The sequence below is a fragment of the Vidua macroura genome, chromosome 10 (genome assembly GCF_024509145.1).
Source record: "Vidua macroura isolate BioBank_ID:100142 chromosome 10, ASM2450914v1, whole genome shotgun sequence".
NCBI classification, from domain to species: Eukaryota; Metazoa; Chordata; class Aves; order Passeriformes; family Viduidae; genus Vidua; species Vidua macroura.
This window is the reverse complement of record NC_071580.1, coordinates 4,900,230-4,917,632: the sequence shown is the minus strand read 5'-3', so window position 1 is coordinate 4,917,632 and position 17,403 is coordinate 4,900,230. Positions and strand designations below refer to the sequence as shown.

Below are 17,403 nucleotides of genomic sequence, written 5' to 3'. Positions count from 1 at the left end.
TTTCTCTGAGACCTTCAAACACACTGACCCGGTTCTGCTCAGCGAGAGGAGGCGGCTCTGCAGCACAGCTGTAGAGGGAAAACACCTCCAAACCCATGGTGCTCACTGATGTGAAGTGCCACCTGGATCCCAGCCCTGCCACCCTGCCAAGCCCTCACACTGCTGGCCAGGAGTGGGCTGAGAAGGTGTCCCAGATTGAGAAGCAAGATGTATTCTGTTGCCATGTGCCTAGCAGTTGTCTTCTGTTAAGTGGGCAGTTTTCCTTATCTCTTCCACAACCAATCCTCTCTCAGGCGAGACATCTGCTGATAATGGGCCATTGAATGTCACTTGTGACTGATAAGAACTAGAACATCCCATTGTGAGATGCTCTGCCCAGAGGGAGGAGCCAAGTATTCCTACCTGGATAGAATCTGGATTTTGGGGACATCAGAGTCAGCCTTTCCACAGGTTTCCAAGAGGAACAGCTGGGGCTTTCCACTGGACCTTCAGAGGAAGATTACACCCTTCTACAGGATCACTGCTCCAACAGAACCACATCTGCCACTCCAGGAGGAGTAGAGCCACTCCAATTTGGACTGCTACCAACACGCTGGCCAAAGGGGGTGTCACCTTGTGTTCTGACTCTGACAGTGGTTCTTTTTCTTTTGTATTATTGCATGGATTTTGTTTCTTTTCCCTTTTCCTAATAAACTGTGTTTCTGACTTGGAGTCTCTCATTGGTTTTGCTTTCAAACCAGAACAGAAGGAAACACAATGTGAGCAGAGCCCCTCAAGTGTTCTGCATTATCCCAGCAAACCCCCAGGAGGAGGGGAGGGGTTGACTCCTAAATCAGCATCCAAACCACCCAATGCGCAGCTGCCAATCTCAGCTCTCATTTTTGTGTACAAATACACCCTTCTGAGAGCCACAGGGTGCTCCTCCCATTGTACGTGGAGATAAACCACTTTGTGTTTCTCCAAATAAAGGTGTTTTATGGCTTTCCACACCTGCTCTGATTCTTTCACTGGGAGCAAAATAATGGTTTTGTGACGTGTGAGTCCATAAGGCAAAATTGCTCTCAGAAGTAAAGTACCCCATTCTCCCCTTCAGAGGCTGCTCTAAGGGCTCAGGAGATGTTCTCCCAGCACTTGCCCCCATTTTTGATGCTACTGGATCAAAAGATCCTTTGCTTTTTTCTCATGTTCTGATTGATTTTCACATGATTGCAGCACTGTGTGAGAAAGAAAAGGCATGGCTATTTCCAAACCTCTATCCACACTGTTCTTCCCTACACAGCCTCCTTTCACTAATGACCTGGGGCTGCAAATCATGGCTCATTAAGGTGGGCAGGGAGGGAATCTGACACCACGAGCCTGCTCTGCAATGAGACACAGCACGATGAGCTCTGAGGAGCAGGGATTTAAACAGCTTTAGCACAGCAGTCTGAGAGAAGACAGAACGCATACTACAAACTCTCCCAAAATTAAGCCAAGATTCATGGTCACACACAGGCACACATCCTGCCCAGTCAATAGCACCTTGGTATTTTTATCAAGCAGTGACAATGAGATTGATTTTTCTAAAATTTGCCATGCCACGCCGGTGGCACCAGCATGGGGCTATGAAAGGTGCAATCACCTGAGTTAGTTTTGATTGAATGTGGAGTTTTGAACCCACTGAACTATTGCTAGTTTGTGAGGAGGGAGGGAGGGAAGTGGGCAGCCAGCACAAGGGTTCCTGTGTGCCTTGGCAAGTACCCTGGCTCTGGGAGAGGAGTGCTGGTGTGGGGCTCGTCCCTCAGATACCTGAGGATCTGTGGTCCAATGCTGGTATGTGGAATCATGGAATGGTTTGGGTTGGAAGAGACCTTAAAGACCAATGGGCAGGGACACCTTCCACTATCCCAGGTTGCTCAGAACGCAACCCAACCTGGCCATGAGCACTTCCAAGGATGGGGCACCCACAACTTCCCTGGGCAACCTCTGCCAGGGCCACACCACCTCACAGGGAAGTCACCTCAGACCAGCTGTGGTGTCAAAACCCATGAGAGGTTTGTATTTACCTGCTTCCTTTCAGTCTTTGCTGCAGGCTCATGCCTGATTTCCCACACTGCAGTGGAATCTGGACTCAGGCACGTAGCCAGAGCAGTGCCACTGCCACAGGCTGTGCCCAGATGTGCATCCTTCCTGTGAACAGGCTGATGTGAGCCAGGGGAAGGGGCTTGCACCATCACTGCCCAGACAAGGCTCATTCAGAGAATAACCAGAGGTTTGAACAGGTGGCTTTTGGTTTCAGAACACTGAAGTCAATCACCTGACACTTTAAGCAAGACACAGGACAGAGCCATAGAGAGCACACGGAACTCTGAACCCCCACACTGCAGAGAAGGCAGAACAGGAGCAGCACTGGCTTCAGGGCTGTGATCCAGAGTAATCACTAATCCAGAGCTCCATCCAACAGTACAAACTCCACACAGCAGCATCCCAGGGGATACTTGGCCCTGCTGAGGGCAAAGACCTGATTTTCTCAGCAAACCCTGACGAGCTGCAGCCATGGCTGGGCAGGGACCAAGTGCATCCTGCCCGAGTACAGCCAGGGAACACCAACATCACCAGTGCTGCACAGCCCCTGAGCCCAGGACACCACCACCAGCTCACAAGCTTTTTATGGAAAGAAAGAGCATTTGAGCTAGAAATTAAAAAAAAGACAATATTTGCATTGGATTAGGGTGAATTTCTCAACTCTATTCACAAGTTAATCCTCACAAGGCTTCTGCATCCCTACTGTTTGCTCCATTTTATTTGTAGGGAGTAATAGCTTTCATATGTCAGAAAGTGAGAGAGATGAGCTAATAAAATTACTAAGAAATGACATCCACTGAGCACACTGACCCAAGCAGTTATTTATTAACCATAAATAGGAGACCTAAAAATAGCTTTGATTGCATGCAAGACCATCTATGCCACCAATTATTGCAGCAAATGTAACTACTCAAACTAATAACAGCACATTCACTTATATAACAGCAGATCCCAGGCTAATCCACTGTTTGAAAGCATCTTGTGAAGCTTTTTATTTCACTGAGCCAAGAAACTGGGCATTGTAAGAGCAATTGTCAAGAGCAAAAACAGATTTAATTGTTCAGAATGTAGTACCAATAAAATAGCCCTTTCAGGGGATCTCAGCTGGCTTTTCTGCTCAGTCATAAAAACTGTGAAACAAAATGTCCATATTCATCTCTACTTACTTGTGGTTCTCACTCTGAGAAAAATAAAGATAACATTTGCATCTTTACTCCAGGCCAGGTTAAGGACAGAATATAATTCTACACCACTTTAATAAATGACAATTCATCATGAACTCTGAAATAATTCTAGAAAAGCATTTGCAGAGGAAATGTAATTTATACTTCATATTACCAAACAAATTTCTTCTTGTCTCTGACACCTTTGGCTGCAAGACAGGTCAAGCAGAACCATCCTGTTGATGTAGCTGTCATTAATGCTGGAGAAGAATCACTCCATGTCCACAGGCCATAAATTCATAGATTGGAATCACAGAATGGTTTGGGTTGGAAGGGGCTTTAATGATCATCTGCTTCCAGCCCAAGTATTTAATTTTCAGGGGGATTTTAAATACCCCAGCTATGCTTCAGGATGGGAGGGTGAGACAGGAGAGCCTTGATCCTCTGGCACAGCACTGGCACTATGACCCCCCCACCCCCCTTCAGCTTTTTTTGTTTTTAATAGCACAGTGGATTTGAGCATCTCCTAAAATTCAGAGACACAGGTGAGCCTGTGGAAAAGCTCCACAGGAGGTGAACAACACGGACTGATGTCACTCCAGATCATGCGTGTTCCCAACTCCTCCGGGGAGCGAGTGGCTCAGCTCGTGCCACACATGGCTTTGACCCTCTGGCTCCTCAGAGAGACCCCCCTTCCAACGGGGCTCAGCTCTCCTGCACCACACCAAACGTGCTCTGAGCTGGCAGGAGCGACTGAAGTGAGGAGCAAAACAAATTCCAGGCGTTGGTTTTTGAGCAGCTCTGTGATTACTGAGAGGAGAGAATCTCTGCTGCCATAGAAACGGCAGCGCCAGCCCGGGGACCACGCGCTGCTGGGGCACACCTGGCACTGCTGACACTGTGACACGTGCCACAGCCCACTGCTGCACCACCCCACCACAAAAATACCCAAAATACGAGCCTCTGCTCTCTTCCAGAACTTTTCAAAGTTGATACTTCTCTTGCCAGCAGGCAAAGAGCTGCTGGTAAATACAGCAGCAGCCAAGCGCGGTTACAACCTGCTCTGTGCTTCCTCACAAAACAAAATCCACAGTAAATTTAGTGCTACTTACCCAGCTCTGCACAGCCTGGGTGTGAGAAAGGCACCCAGCACCTCTGCAAAACCTGTGGGTGATAACAGCACAAGGTAACACTCAGAACTCCAACAGCAAATGTTTACATCCTGCTTCTCTCCCATGGGCTCTCACTGTCCTCTCTGCAGACACGCCTGGCAATCAACCAGGGACCACTGAAAAGAAAAGATCTCCTCAGATGGCAAAGTGCTGATTACTATTTTACAGACATATTTGAAAGATTTTGTTAAAGAGATTGTCTTGGCAAGCACTGCTTAAATAAAAAAGCTGAGCAACCAAGTGAAAAGAGTTACTGTATTCCCCTAGGAAAACCCCATTCATGTTGTAAACAGAAGTAATTAAAAAAGCAAACAAATCAACTGTTGTATTTATGCAGTGACTTGAGGAAAAGCATTAAAAAATTAACATGAATGTGTTTGACAAGAAACATGTATATGTACTAGATTATTTCATCATGATGAGGAATTGAATTCATTGCACATAATTAGTGAGTTAAAAAGCTCTAGTATTTCAAGTGTTTAATTACTAAGAGAGAACAAACCTAGGTATGTTTCTATAAATACAAATCCTTAATTTTTCATGCAAGCTATTTAAAAGAAGACAGTAGAACACCTGACTTTCAGATTATCACTACATACTCTTCACAAAACCACAAAAACCACTCCAGTTACAGACCAGAAACATCCTGAGGTAAATTCAGGGCTCCCATCCTTGCTCCAGGATGCACAACAGCACTGACCTGCCAGAAGGGGCCACGTCGACCCAAAGGGCTGTGTTCAATTAAAATAAAGAATTAAAACAGAAAGAATTAAAACATTTATTGAGCATAAATATATTACATATACACTACAGATACAGTTAAGTCTTACATACATAGTGTAGTATTTGCAAAATCTATACATTAAAATTGATATGGCAGTTTTAATATAATGCATATGAAATAGTCTAAAATTTACAATACAAGAAAACTTCTGATTATTTTTTTTAAAAGTTGAAAAGCTTGGAATGTATGTTCCCATAGTGAGGTAAAAACATTTTATTTTTCTTTTTCAATTTAAAGAACTGTGCAAGGATAAGGTTCATACACATTCAATTAGGGCACTTCTCAATCGTGACACTGAATACTGAGCTACCGGAGCCAACAAACAGGATTAGAAAACACTTCAAGTTCATAAAGAAAAAGGCAGAATATAAAAACATCTCTCTCCTTCCTTAAGGGTATTAAATATGTAGTGTTTCATTCTACCTTTGTTGTCGGTGGTGGTGATTTCTGTGAGAGCACAGTGCCCTGGGGTCAGATCCAACACCTGCCACTGCTGGACCAGGAGCACGAGGAGGTTTGGGAAGGGCCAAAGCATCAGCAGTGGTGGGTCAGGGACAACATCCCCCAGAACAGAAGGGTGTGACACCGGTGATCTTTGTCACTGACACACAGGTGACAATCAGATCACTACGGCAGGAGATACAGGCTGAAAATGCCAAATCCACTGGGCCTGTCCCAGCTGCTCCAGCAGGATCTCCCAAAAGCTCAGGCTTGGACTGGGGGCTCTGGTTAGTGTGGTTACAAGGGACCCAACAGATCAGCAGTGACAGAGATGCTTTGAGTGTGACTGACTGCTCTCCCCTCCACATCTGCTCACTGCTTTTAGTAGCACTCGTATTTCAAACTTTCAAAATTGCTAATCTAGAGCACATTGGGTTATTTCCTTTCTTTATTAAAGCAGTTTTGTTTCTTTTCTTTAAAAAAAGGTGTCAAGCTCGGATTTCATAGCAGCACTGCTCAAACAAATACCAAAAATAAAAAAAGGCAATCTATTCAAATTTCTGGGTTTTTCCAAACTAGCGGTCTTTTCATCGTTTTAAAAAATACACTCTTCTCCCCTCCAATGAAAACAGCTGTATACTTTTTGCTCACAAAATACAGATGCAAGGTCACAGAGTTTCATATCACAAATAAATTTAAATAAGATGTAAATAAATTTGACAAGCCATGACTTTGGCAAAAAACAAAAAAATATATATATTTAGCTCAATGCCATTAGTTTGCAAGGCTAAATCAAACTAATTATAGTCAATAACAAAATACAGAACATTTCTAATATTTGCTACATCTAGAGAGGCACACAGAATAATTCATTGATCTTAGCACTTTCTTTCCAGAGATGATTTTGTTTTTGGATACATGTAAACGTTTGAATCACTGATAATGGGTTTTTTTTGGCATTTAATGTACTAGATGCTCCCATCTTCAAAAACACAAGAAAATGCAAGAAGATTAATAATACTAGGAATGCTGCCAGGTAAAAAGTTGACTAAAGTACAACAGTATAAAACAGACAAAATGTAACATGCTATGGGGAGGGTGGAGAGGGGGGTTTAGATTAGTACATAAGTACACTTTTTATTTTTTATTTTTTACAATAAATAAAAAGATTGCACTGTAATTGGTATTTAAAGTACTGTATGCAGTATATAGTATAAATAAACCTAAAAACAAAAATAATGTTGTTTTTTTCCCCATTACTTTGGTTAAGGGAATATTATGCTAGTACAGGACACTGAATCTTAGACGATGGAGACAGAGCACAAAAAAGCTAAGTCAAAAGCAAAATCAAGTAGCAAAAATATACAAAAACAAGAGGCAGGGAAATACACTGTGTCTGTTGCACCCTTTTGGAATCTATTTGCACCTCCAGCTCATTTATGTCCCTGAGGTACTTGCACAATGTTGACTTAATATAAATAACCCCATGACTCAAGAGTTAAAAATCTAGTGTCTCGATGGATTAAAATGTGTCTGGGAAGGGGCAGGCAGGAGGGGGACACTGCCACCAGAGCAGGGACCATTCCTCTGCAGGACTCTCATCTCAGTTTTGCCAGGTACCAAGTTATTTTAATCAGCCCCGTGGTAAGAACAGCATAGACACCCTTCTAAGGTATTTAAAACAAACAGATGTGATTTCTGATACCTCCAAGAAAGTTCCATAAAATAGATACCCCTCCAAAAAATAACAATAATATTAATAATAAAAAAAAAAAAGATCAACTGACAAAGTTTGCTTCCATTGAGTGTAAATCTCACCTAATTCAGTAGAGGCAGTAAGCTGTCACCAGCTCGAATCATATAAATCAGGCTGAACGCAATAGAATAATATCTAGTATTAGATTAGGAATAGTTATATACAGTGACAAACAGACAAGTTAAAGCAGCTTTTAAATAGCTGAACATGGGAATAACTAACTATTGCACAATGCCCTCTTACTTAAAATTACTGCTAGGAATCAAAATGGTAAAAAAAAAAAGATCTATAATGCTTCATAATTTATATGTAGTTTGGTTATTTGATTTCTTATACAGGCAGTTTATAGTGTTTGTAACTGTAAAAATAACAGGCAACTAAGAAGATTTTTCAACTCCAGGATGTTGTTCCAATTCAAATGCACTAAACAGTTAAAATAAAAACTTAGGTTTTATCTTGAAAAACTGGGGCAAATGTAGTGAATAATTCGTAGGCAACATTGCTAATACTGTTCAAGGAAAAACTGGTACTTGACTAACACTGTATTCTAGTCTTACCACTATACATACTTGTGACTAATGTTTAGAAGGAAAAAGAAGAGACAAAAAAAGTGACTCATTATTAAAATTTCCTAAATAGTAAGATAAAATAAGAGACTGCATGAACTTCAGTGAAAAAAGCCAAAACCAACATTGAAAAGGCAAATTGTTGACAATTTTGAAATCATGAAGGAAAAAAAAAAAATCTTGCTTTTGGTATCTGGTTTGCTTGTTTCTCCAGTTTGACCACTTCCTAGTTCTGAATTTCAAAAAGGTGCATCAAAACACTGATTTATCTTTAACTGTAAAAACAAGAGCAGTATATAAAACGCATGGTAGAATGAAGGATTTCAAAACAAAACAAAACAAAACAAAAAAAAAGGAGGGAAAAAAAAAACCAAGAAAAAGGAGGAATATCTGAATAAATGTGTGGATTATAATGCGTAGCATTAGTTAAATCTGTACTTTAAACTCCGGTTGAATTGTCTACTTCATAAAGAAGTACTGTAATATACAGGCGAAGATGATGGAGAGGCTGGCGAAGCCGAGCACGATGAGGGCCGCAAACTGTTCGTCCGTGGGCACCATGGCCTTGGCCTTGGTGTCGTCGGCGCCGCCCGGCTCGCCCGCCAGCACCAGGGCACTGCGCTGCAGCGCGAAGGCCACCGAGGGGCTGAAGGGGCCGCTGAGCTCCTGCCAGGGGTCCAGGCACCGGCGGCAGGCGCACACGCGGAACCGATAGTCTGTGTTCACCTGAAGGCCTGAGATGTGGAATGTGGTTTCTTCTCCCTTGTAGACCTTAAAAACAAAGCAGGCGGCGCGGTCAGACACAACCTCAGCCCGCTTTCGCGGCGGCACGCGGCGCGACAGCGCGAGGGTTTCACCGTGGAAGTTCAGTCTGAGGCCTTAGGTTTATGTTTATATAAGCTTTTTAAGTTTTTCAGATGCTGTACTAGTGAATATGATTCCTGCATTAGTGAGTAACTCTGAACTTCCCACAGTGTTAGCAAGCTCTCTCCACAGTTTGGGCAGACAAAACAATCCTTCCAGGCCTGAGAACCAAGGTCACCCTCGCAGCCTCAGGCCCCGAAAAGTATAAACAAAAATGAATTTTGGGGGGCTGAACTGGGGGAATGTAACTTCATTACCTGAAGGTGTAATTGGACAATTAGCCTCTGATATGCAAATAGCCCAAACTTACATCTGTCTGAGAAACTGGTGACCATTGTCCATCTTGGGTGTAGCCTCTGCAGGGTTTTTGCACTGCCCAAGGTGCATCTGCTGAAGGCCTTTAATAAATACCCCCTTCACCTCTGTCCAGCCTGTTCTAGGGTAGCCTTTCCAGGCATCGAGTCAAGTCTCTAAGAAAATGCTTCTCACAGGAAGGAACTCACTGGGTCAACGTAGATTTTGGAAAAACAGAGGCACATGGAGGACTTCTCAACAAGTCTCAACACAGTGCACACAGGGACAGACAACAAACACATCACGCAGTGCAGCAATGGTAACACACACTTCTGTGATAAATGCTACAAACGTACTTCTGCACTCTGAAAGTGTGACTGTACGCCTAAAACATGTCTAGGACATAATCACCCTGTCTGGCCCCAAAAGGAAGAAAACCTGCAAAAAAGGTTTTTGGAAGTCATTCAATGTGTAGTTGTAAAATTGCTTACAAATGTAATTTTAATGTATTTCCCCCTCACATTTCTCTCAAGAAACAGCAATCTTGCCAGAAATTGCACTTTGAGAACTGCGGAAATAATAAAATATTATTAGGATGTGAAAAATTTCCGTTTGATTGCATTATATTTGGTTGTTTACTAATCCAAACCCATCACCTATTTATGTTAATCAAATGTAGGTACTGCATGACTCAGAGCGCAAGTCACAGTATCAAAAAAGAGAAAAAACTGAGTATCTGAGACAATTTTGTGACTTAAATGGAAAAAAACTCCACTGGAAATATTCACAAACTCTGAAAACAAATAATTTATATAATGGAGAGTTGTTGAGACTGGTATTATATGAAATGAAAAAAAAATAATGGCTGCTGGGGAAAAAACATCCTGAACTTCAGATACTTCTTCCTCTGCTCATTTACCATTTCCCGTCTCTTGGCTGTGGGAGCAGAAGGCTGAGAGCATCTCTGCCCTCCCAGAGGCAAGAACTCATCTTAGAAAAGGGGAGCAAGCGGGAAACTAGTCCCAAGCCCATAGAGGATTTCCTGTGTGTTACTCTGGAGTAAGAAATGAGGAGGAAAGAGAAGAAACCTGCTCAGCTAAAGACCACTTAAAGAGCTCAGCTTCCCAGCTTTCCTGTCCTGCTTGCCCCTGAGACTCATTCCTTGGTTAAACAGTCAGTTGCTGATTTTTTGAGGAGGTCTGTGACAAAAAGATTAAGGTGCTTCTTTCATTTGTCTTCTCCTTTCCTTTCCAGCTTTCACAGCTTTTCCAAATGCAGTTTGAACGATGGCAAGTCTGGGTTTCCAGACTAAATCCTCTAACTGGCTCATGTTTCCTGCACCTCAGGCACAGATCAAGAAACAACATTTAAATAAACGTTTCCTTGCTCAAGTATTGCTCAGCATTTGCAGGAAGTTCCCTCCAGGTCAAGCGACAGGAATACAACAAATTCATCCCACGAACCCCTGTGACTGGCCGCAGCCATGCACAGCCACCTTTCCTCTTGAATTTGTTTGTCTTCCCAAAGCCAATGAGGAGTGAGTCACTGGGTTACAGTAACTGCAGGGAAAACAAAACTGAAAGTGCTGTAGCAGCCCACAGAAGTGCTGTGAGGGTTGAAACATCTGTTTGCACAGCAGCCCCCATCCCAAGAACACCTCTGCCACTCTTCTCCAATGGCAATTCCATTTCTAACACCCACCTGCTGTGGGCAACTCTGTTGTCCCACAAGACAAGAGTCAGGATTCCTCCACCTAACTCCATTTCTTTAGATTCTGAGTCAGGGCAACTCAAAGCCCTCACAAAGTAACTGTCAGCAAGATTTGCTTTCTGGTGCTGCTGTGATTAATAATTTAATTTCGAAACATACAGCCAGAAAAGCTCTACGTGCCTTTGCCACAAATAAACCTTTGCAACCAATATGCCCACTCCTGAACCAAAATAAAAAACCCAATAAAATCCAAATAATGACATTAGATTAAAAAAATTTACATTCTAAACATCATAAATTACATTTAAGAGACACTAGCAATTCCATATATACAACCTGTCTTTGCACTGAAAAAAATACTGTCCAGTAAAAAAAAAAAAAATCCTGGGTTTTTTGCTTGTTTTGTTCTGCCAGGGTGGTGAACACCAGTGTAACTGGAGGCCAGGCTTGGCTAAATCAAAGACTTATATCTTCATTACAGTCTAACAGGTACAGATGGCCAAGCTCACTCAAACCAGCTATTCAACAGCACTTCTCAGTAAAAGGCCAGACAGCCAACTGAGAGAAGAATATATCTGTAAGGGAAGTTTGAAAAATTGTTGAAATTAGATAGATTATGTGAATTAATACTCACCAATGATAAAGACAAAACATTTCCTGCAGTAGCACTAAGATGGTTATGAAAATTGACCTGCTTTCAGTGGTTTGGTGAGTATCTACCTCAGTGGACCTACCTATCAGTAACAGGTAAACAATTATTAAATTTTTAATTTAATCTTTAATTTAATTTTAAAACCCACTCCTGAGAGCAGCCTCTGTACCCTCTGCCAGGGGCTGCAGCAGCTCCTCAGAGCTTTGGCAGGATGCCCCCAGCACAAACACGTTTGGTTGTGAACACTGCTACACTCTATGAGTGGACTTCACATACACAACAGAAAAAACCCTTGACAACTATGAATAAAGTCTTTAAATCTGCCAAACAAATGTGAAATCAAATATAACTCTGTGAAGCAGAAGTATTATTTTATATGTAGCACATTATGCTTTGCTGGCCAACAAGCCAAAGTGAAGTGCCTATCCAATTTATCACTTTCAGTTCCTAAAAACAGCTTTTTGGTTTGGACACTTCAGAATACAATAAAAATGTGATGAGGTTTTTGCCTGGCTCCCTCAATGGAAATACCATCACAAGTAATAAACTGCTGCTGAAAACTCTTATGGTATTTGATCCTACTGATCGAACTGGAGAGACAAGAGAATTCCTGCAGGCAAGGATTTCTCAATTTCACTGATCTCATTAAATAATTCCAACCCCATCTCCCTCCTTTCCAAACAGTAACAATGACAGCCATAATTGCCCTATAAGAAACACACTGGAATGTGCAAGGTAACCTCACCTGATTGTTGCACCCTGATGCAATGGCCAATGTCTTTAATAGTTAATAAAAGCCTATTTTGTATGCTGATAAAAAAGACAGAATCATAGAATGGTTTGGGTTGTAAAGGACCTTAAAGATCACACAGTTCCAACCCCCTGCCATGGGCAGGGACATCTTCCACCAGACCAGGCTGCTCCAAGCCCTCTTCAACCTTGTCTTGGGCACTGCCAGGGATGGGTTTCAATCTATGTTGAAAATATACCCACTTCAAAAGTTTAAATCCTTCTAAGTCACCTGACAGGTTTCTTTTTAAGAAACTGGATTATAATTTAATCCAAACTCATCATCAGCTTCATTCACTCCACTGCTGAGATACTTAAAATCCCTTCAGAGTTGTGCGTCTCCTGAAGAGGGAACCAACAGTGCCTCAGGGAAACTGCCTTGAAGTTGTTTGCACTGAAAAACCCCAACCAAAAGAAATTGTTTCCTCCATCTCATGACACAAACTTGACACCAGGAGGCAGAGGAAATACTCAAAGCAAGTGGCATTAATGCCAGCAGGTACTGTGTAATTCTGTCATATTCTGGCACACAACCAGCACAAGTGCCTTTGACTTACTGAAAATAGAGAAGGAAACAAAATGTTTGGCTGACTAAGCTTTACAGAAATTATCAGTTCACTAAAGTGTTTCAGATAGTCTGTGTGTGTCTACACAATCTAATCCAAATAAAAAAACAATAATTAAAGTGAGAGCTTGGTGAGGACAAGTGGGCTCTCCCAGGCACCTACTTCTCAGCGCAGACCTGAGAACTGCTAAGGGGATTTTCACACACCCAGAGTATCCTACTTTTTCTTCTTTTGGAAAGCATTTGGAGACAGGGTTTTTTTCTCAGAAGAGATGTGGCAGAAGCTGATGAAACACTGCTGCCTCCAAATTCTTGGAAATTTCAAAGGTAGAACATTTTGCTTCAGTGGCAAACAATTTAAGGATAAAAAAGCTTTAAAAAGTTCAGTTCTCACTTCCCATAGTCAGCTCTTAAAAGGATTTGGTTCCTGGGTGATTTTATCCCCAGAACTGCTCAACTGGGAAACCAAACCTTAGTCTGCTGGACATTCCAGCTGTTCTCCCAAACTGCAGCTCCTGCAGGTGCTGCACAGCCCAGCCCACTCCCCTAAATCCAGGTTAAAGCTATGCAAACACAGAGACGATTTAATACACTTTGGAGATAAATTCTGACTGAGTGAGCTATGCTGGACAGAAATGCAAGAAATAGAAAAACAAATACAGGCCACTGATTCCTGGAATCTCCTGTGGCTTACATCCTGGTTCATAAACAAGGAAGATTTGATTTCCTAAAAAGAATTGGCCCGTGCCATTGCTTTTTAAAAATTATCTGTAAAGATAATGTACACAAATACACAAAAAGGAACACACTGTGTAAGAGACAAGGAAAGTAGTAGTTAGCATTTTTTAAAATACACTCTCTCCAGGGAGCTAAAATGTCATCTGTTTAGCTCCAGCAAATCCAATTCTTCAGACAATTCTCAGCAGAGAAATATTTACAAAATATTCTCCCAGAGGAGGGCAGGGATGGCTATAGTCCCAGTCTGGAAAAAAAGAGTATTTTCATATCACTTCTGCTAGATCAAATGGTGGAAAATCAGCAGCTTTTGGGCTGTGGAGGGCTGCAGGGGAGGGAGACAGCTCAGGTGTGACAGTCTAGAGAGAAAGGACAGCTTTACCCAAAAGCATATCAGTGGCTGATGTTGCATTCCATGAATAGCCTGAAATTCTAGAGTGTATTTCACTGGTGCCGCCCTTCAAAACAATTTGCAAAATATTTCTAGTATAATATACCCCTTTAGATATATATATGTAAAATATATTTGTCATTTGCAGGGAACAAAACTTATTTAAAAATAAGTTTAGGACTTGCACTTCAAAGGTAATGAACATATCACTACCATTAATGGACCTATTGGTGCCAGGACTTTGCAGTTAAATAGTAACAGGTGATCACAGGCATGTCAAAGCAGAGGTGGAATGTATTAGCCAGAAAATCACTGACAGGTGTTTCTGTATTTTATCTTCTGGGCACATTACAGGAGCTCAGAGCACACAGCCACTGCAGCTCATGGGCACGGATGTGCCCCAGTGCTCAGACACCACCCACACTCCTGATGGAGAAAAAACACCTTGATGGCCAAAGGTGAAACAGTGGAAGTCTCCCTCTTTCCCATGGCTGGTTATCAGCCAGCACAACTACACAAGTCCCAGTGTCACTTGGAGCACCCCAGCCAAGAACCTCCTCCAGGGAGTTACAACTCACACAAAACCACCCCGTCAGGCTTGAGCATCACAAGAAATGAAGACCTTCAACATAAGAAGACCCTGAAAGTATTTTTTTACTTCCTTCACTGCTGTTTTTTTCACACCACAAGTTCTGGACTGTGCAGATGAAGCCATCACTTATGTGCCAGGAACATGAAGCTGTGCCCAGTTCTCACCAGGGACTCCAGAACATTTTAAACACTGGGACTACGTTCAGTGAAGCTGTACCTGGAGGTGACACACCAAAGCTACTCTGTACATCAGGCAACAGCAAAATGGCTCCACTTATCCACTTGCCACTGACATTATGAGGCCAGCACAGTACACAGGGGTTTCATTACCTACAGCAGCACCAGAAATGTTTCCTGACAAAAAAAAAATCGTTAGGTTTTTGCATCTTTATCACCCCCATGAATTGTCCTCCATTTTTTGTGTTCTTTTTGATAATTCATTAGTTCACAGCAGCACTCAAAAACAGCCTGAAGAGGAACAAAGACACAGTTGCAAAGAAAGCACTAACTTATACATATTTTTAAGAGTTTAATTAGAACAGCATAAGAGTTTAATTAGCACAGCATATCTCATTTCCCTAATTTGGATTTATTTGGAATCTGCATGACAATGAAAGGAAGCACAGGAAAAAGAGAGCACACAGATGAAGTGCACTGCAAATCGCACAGTCAGAGGTGTGATAGATGAAATAAAAGACCTAACTGTGAATGAGCTGTTCTGTTTCAGGGGCTCTGGGGAAGTATCCACTTGTGATGTCTAATCCAGACAAAGGAAAGAAGGATCAGCTGTACTTCACTGCCTTTATTTCCACAGTGACAGAAAGGATACACAGAAGTTACATGTGCATCAAAACCTCAGACAGGAACGAGACAGATGAACAAACCACTTAAGGTGTACTTGACTGAAAAACTTGATGGACAGTCTTGGAACTGGCTTAGAAAGATTCCCCTTCTGACTTCATCTCACCTCCAGTTAATGGTTAAGAGCAGCCAGCTCAGAAGCAAGCATGGGTGGACAGAGTTGTAACTTTTTAAAGGTTAGTACAGTTAAAAATAGTGATTAGCCACAGAAAGAACACAAATCACTCCAATAAAATGATGATGTTCTATATACTCCCTCAGGGGAGAAAACAGCCCATTACAGCCCTTAATTTTGACTCAGCCTTTACCAAAGTGCACCTGACACATCACCACAGGGCATAATTCAATACAGCAGAAAGAAGCAGCACAGTGGATTTTCAAAACCATTTCCATTATGCCATCAATTTAACAATATTAAATCCAGACCATTTCCCTACCTGCTTGTATTCAGATTCTCTTCCAACCAGTACCTGCAGAACATAACCAACAGGATCTCCCTTCATGGGTGGGACCATTTCCCAGGTAACTTCACAGGAGTTTCCTCCCAGCTGTGTCACTCGAGGAGCTACAATAAAAGGAAATGTGTTACTGTTTAATATAAAGACTGCACCGAAATCTTATTTTATGAGCACTGTAATACATACCAGAACATCTTAAAAAGGCTAGAGCACCTCTTACCTGTCAGCTTTTTGAGCTGCTACAAAGGAGGAGTGGATTTTGAGAAAACTTTCAAAACTTAATTGCAGTGCTGTGCACTGATCTTTTCAAAGCAGAAGCCAATGCACAAATTACACAGGCATTCATAAAAGCAGCAATTCTGTGAAGTTCTGAGCAAACACCCGTGCCAGTGAAGATGCCTGTGCATCCTTCCCATGCCACACGCCATTGAAAGAGAGGAATAATATCAAACATTTCATTCAGGAAAAACAGGAGAAGGAATGTGAGAAGAGAAGCTAAAGAATCTTATGAAGTCCAGCCTGGGAAGCAAAAGGACAAGCATAATTTTTAAGACTTAGACTTGAATATAACTCTGAGTCTGACACCCACGTGATCAGACCTGCTATTTCTAGCCAGACCTAAGACTAGTGCTCTCACTAGAACTCCAGAGAAATTCAATTTGTCAGCTGTTACAAGGCTGCTGTCCTTGGCAGAAACTCTCTCACCAGCTGAAAGCCCAGGGATGCTGTGCCTTGACCCACAGCAAGCTCACAGGTCAGTCTAGCAGAGCACAGACAGGGGCAGCACATTTTTATGTACAACAAAGCATCTGCCACTGGAAGGCATGAAAAAAACTGCAACAGCATCCAGGGTTCACCAACCTCTTGATCAGGCAGAGCCAGCAAGCACAATACCAAAGGAAAAAAAAAAAAAAGAATAAATCTGGGAGAAACAAGTGTGCTGAACACTTGTATCAGGTGGTTAACATGTGCACGTGCAAGGACATGAGCTTGTTAAAGGCAATCCAGATCCCCATCCCTACAAAAACAGACAACAGGAGGGTCTACCAAAGAAACAAATGCTGGTGCATACATTAGACAAATTTTAGACTGATTTGTTACTTCCCAAGGGGAACACTTGAATCATGAAGGCCCAAATGTAATCAATATCCATTTACTTCTCTCTGCACATCTGCTAGTGTTGAGAGACTGATAATAGATGCCTTTATCTTAGCTGACAACAATCTCAATTTTTTTTCCTTCTCCTTCCATCCCTCACTTCAATGCATGTAGATTTTTTTCTGACACTTAGAAAACACTGCCATTAACAACAAAGCTATTCTAGGGTTGGCATCACTGAGAGAGTAATTAGGAGAACTTACAGGAGAACACACACTTTCTTCTGATAGATAAAAAAGCCAAATTAAGTTTATCACACAAATTCCTTTGTATTTCTCTGAGCACAGAAGGGAATCAACAGTATCATTTTGCATCAGACCAGTCCTCCCCATGGCATCACCTCTCCTCAGCAGTGCTCACTAGCACAGTTTTGTCATGCCCTTTTCTCT

The 17,403-nt window shown here is 42.1% G+C and overlaps 1 protein-coding gene across 3 annotated transcripts in view; it reads right to left on the bottom strand.

Moving 5' to 3' along the window:
- Positions 1-5,163: 5,163 nt before the first annotated feature.
- Positions 5,164-17,403, bottom strand: part of FNDC3B (fibronectin type III domain containing 3B) — a 185,861-nt gene continuing 173,621 nt past the window's right edge. For all 3 annotated transcript variants that reach the window (XM_053986414.1, XM_053986416.1, XM_053986415.1), the window contains exons 25-26: positions 15,836-15,963; positions 5,164-8,717 (exon numbers count right to left, since the gene is read on the bottom strand). In XM_053986414.1, the coding sequence (XP_053842389.1) occupies positions 8,406-8,717; positions 15,836-15,963 (440 nt within the window). In that variant the 3' untranslated portion in view covers positions 5,164-8,405. The remainder of the gene's footprint in view (positions 8,718-15,835; positions 15,964-17,403) is intronic.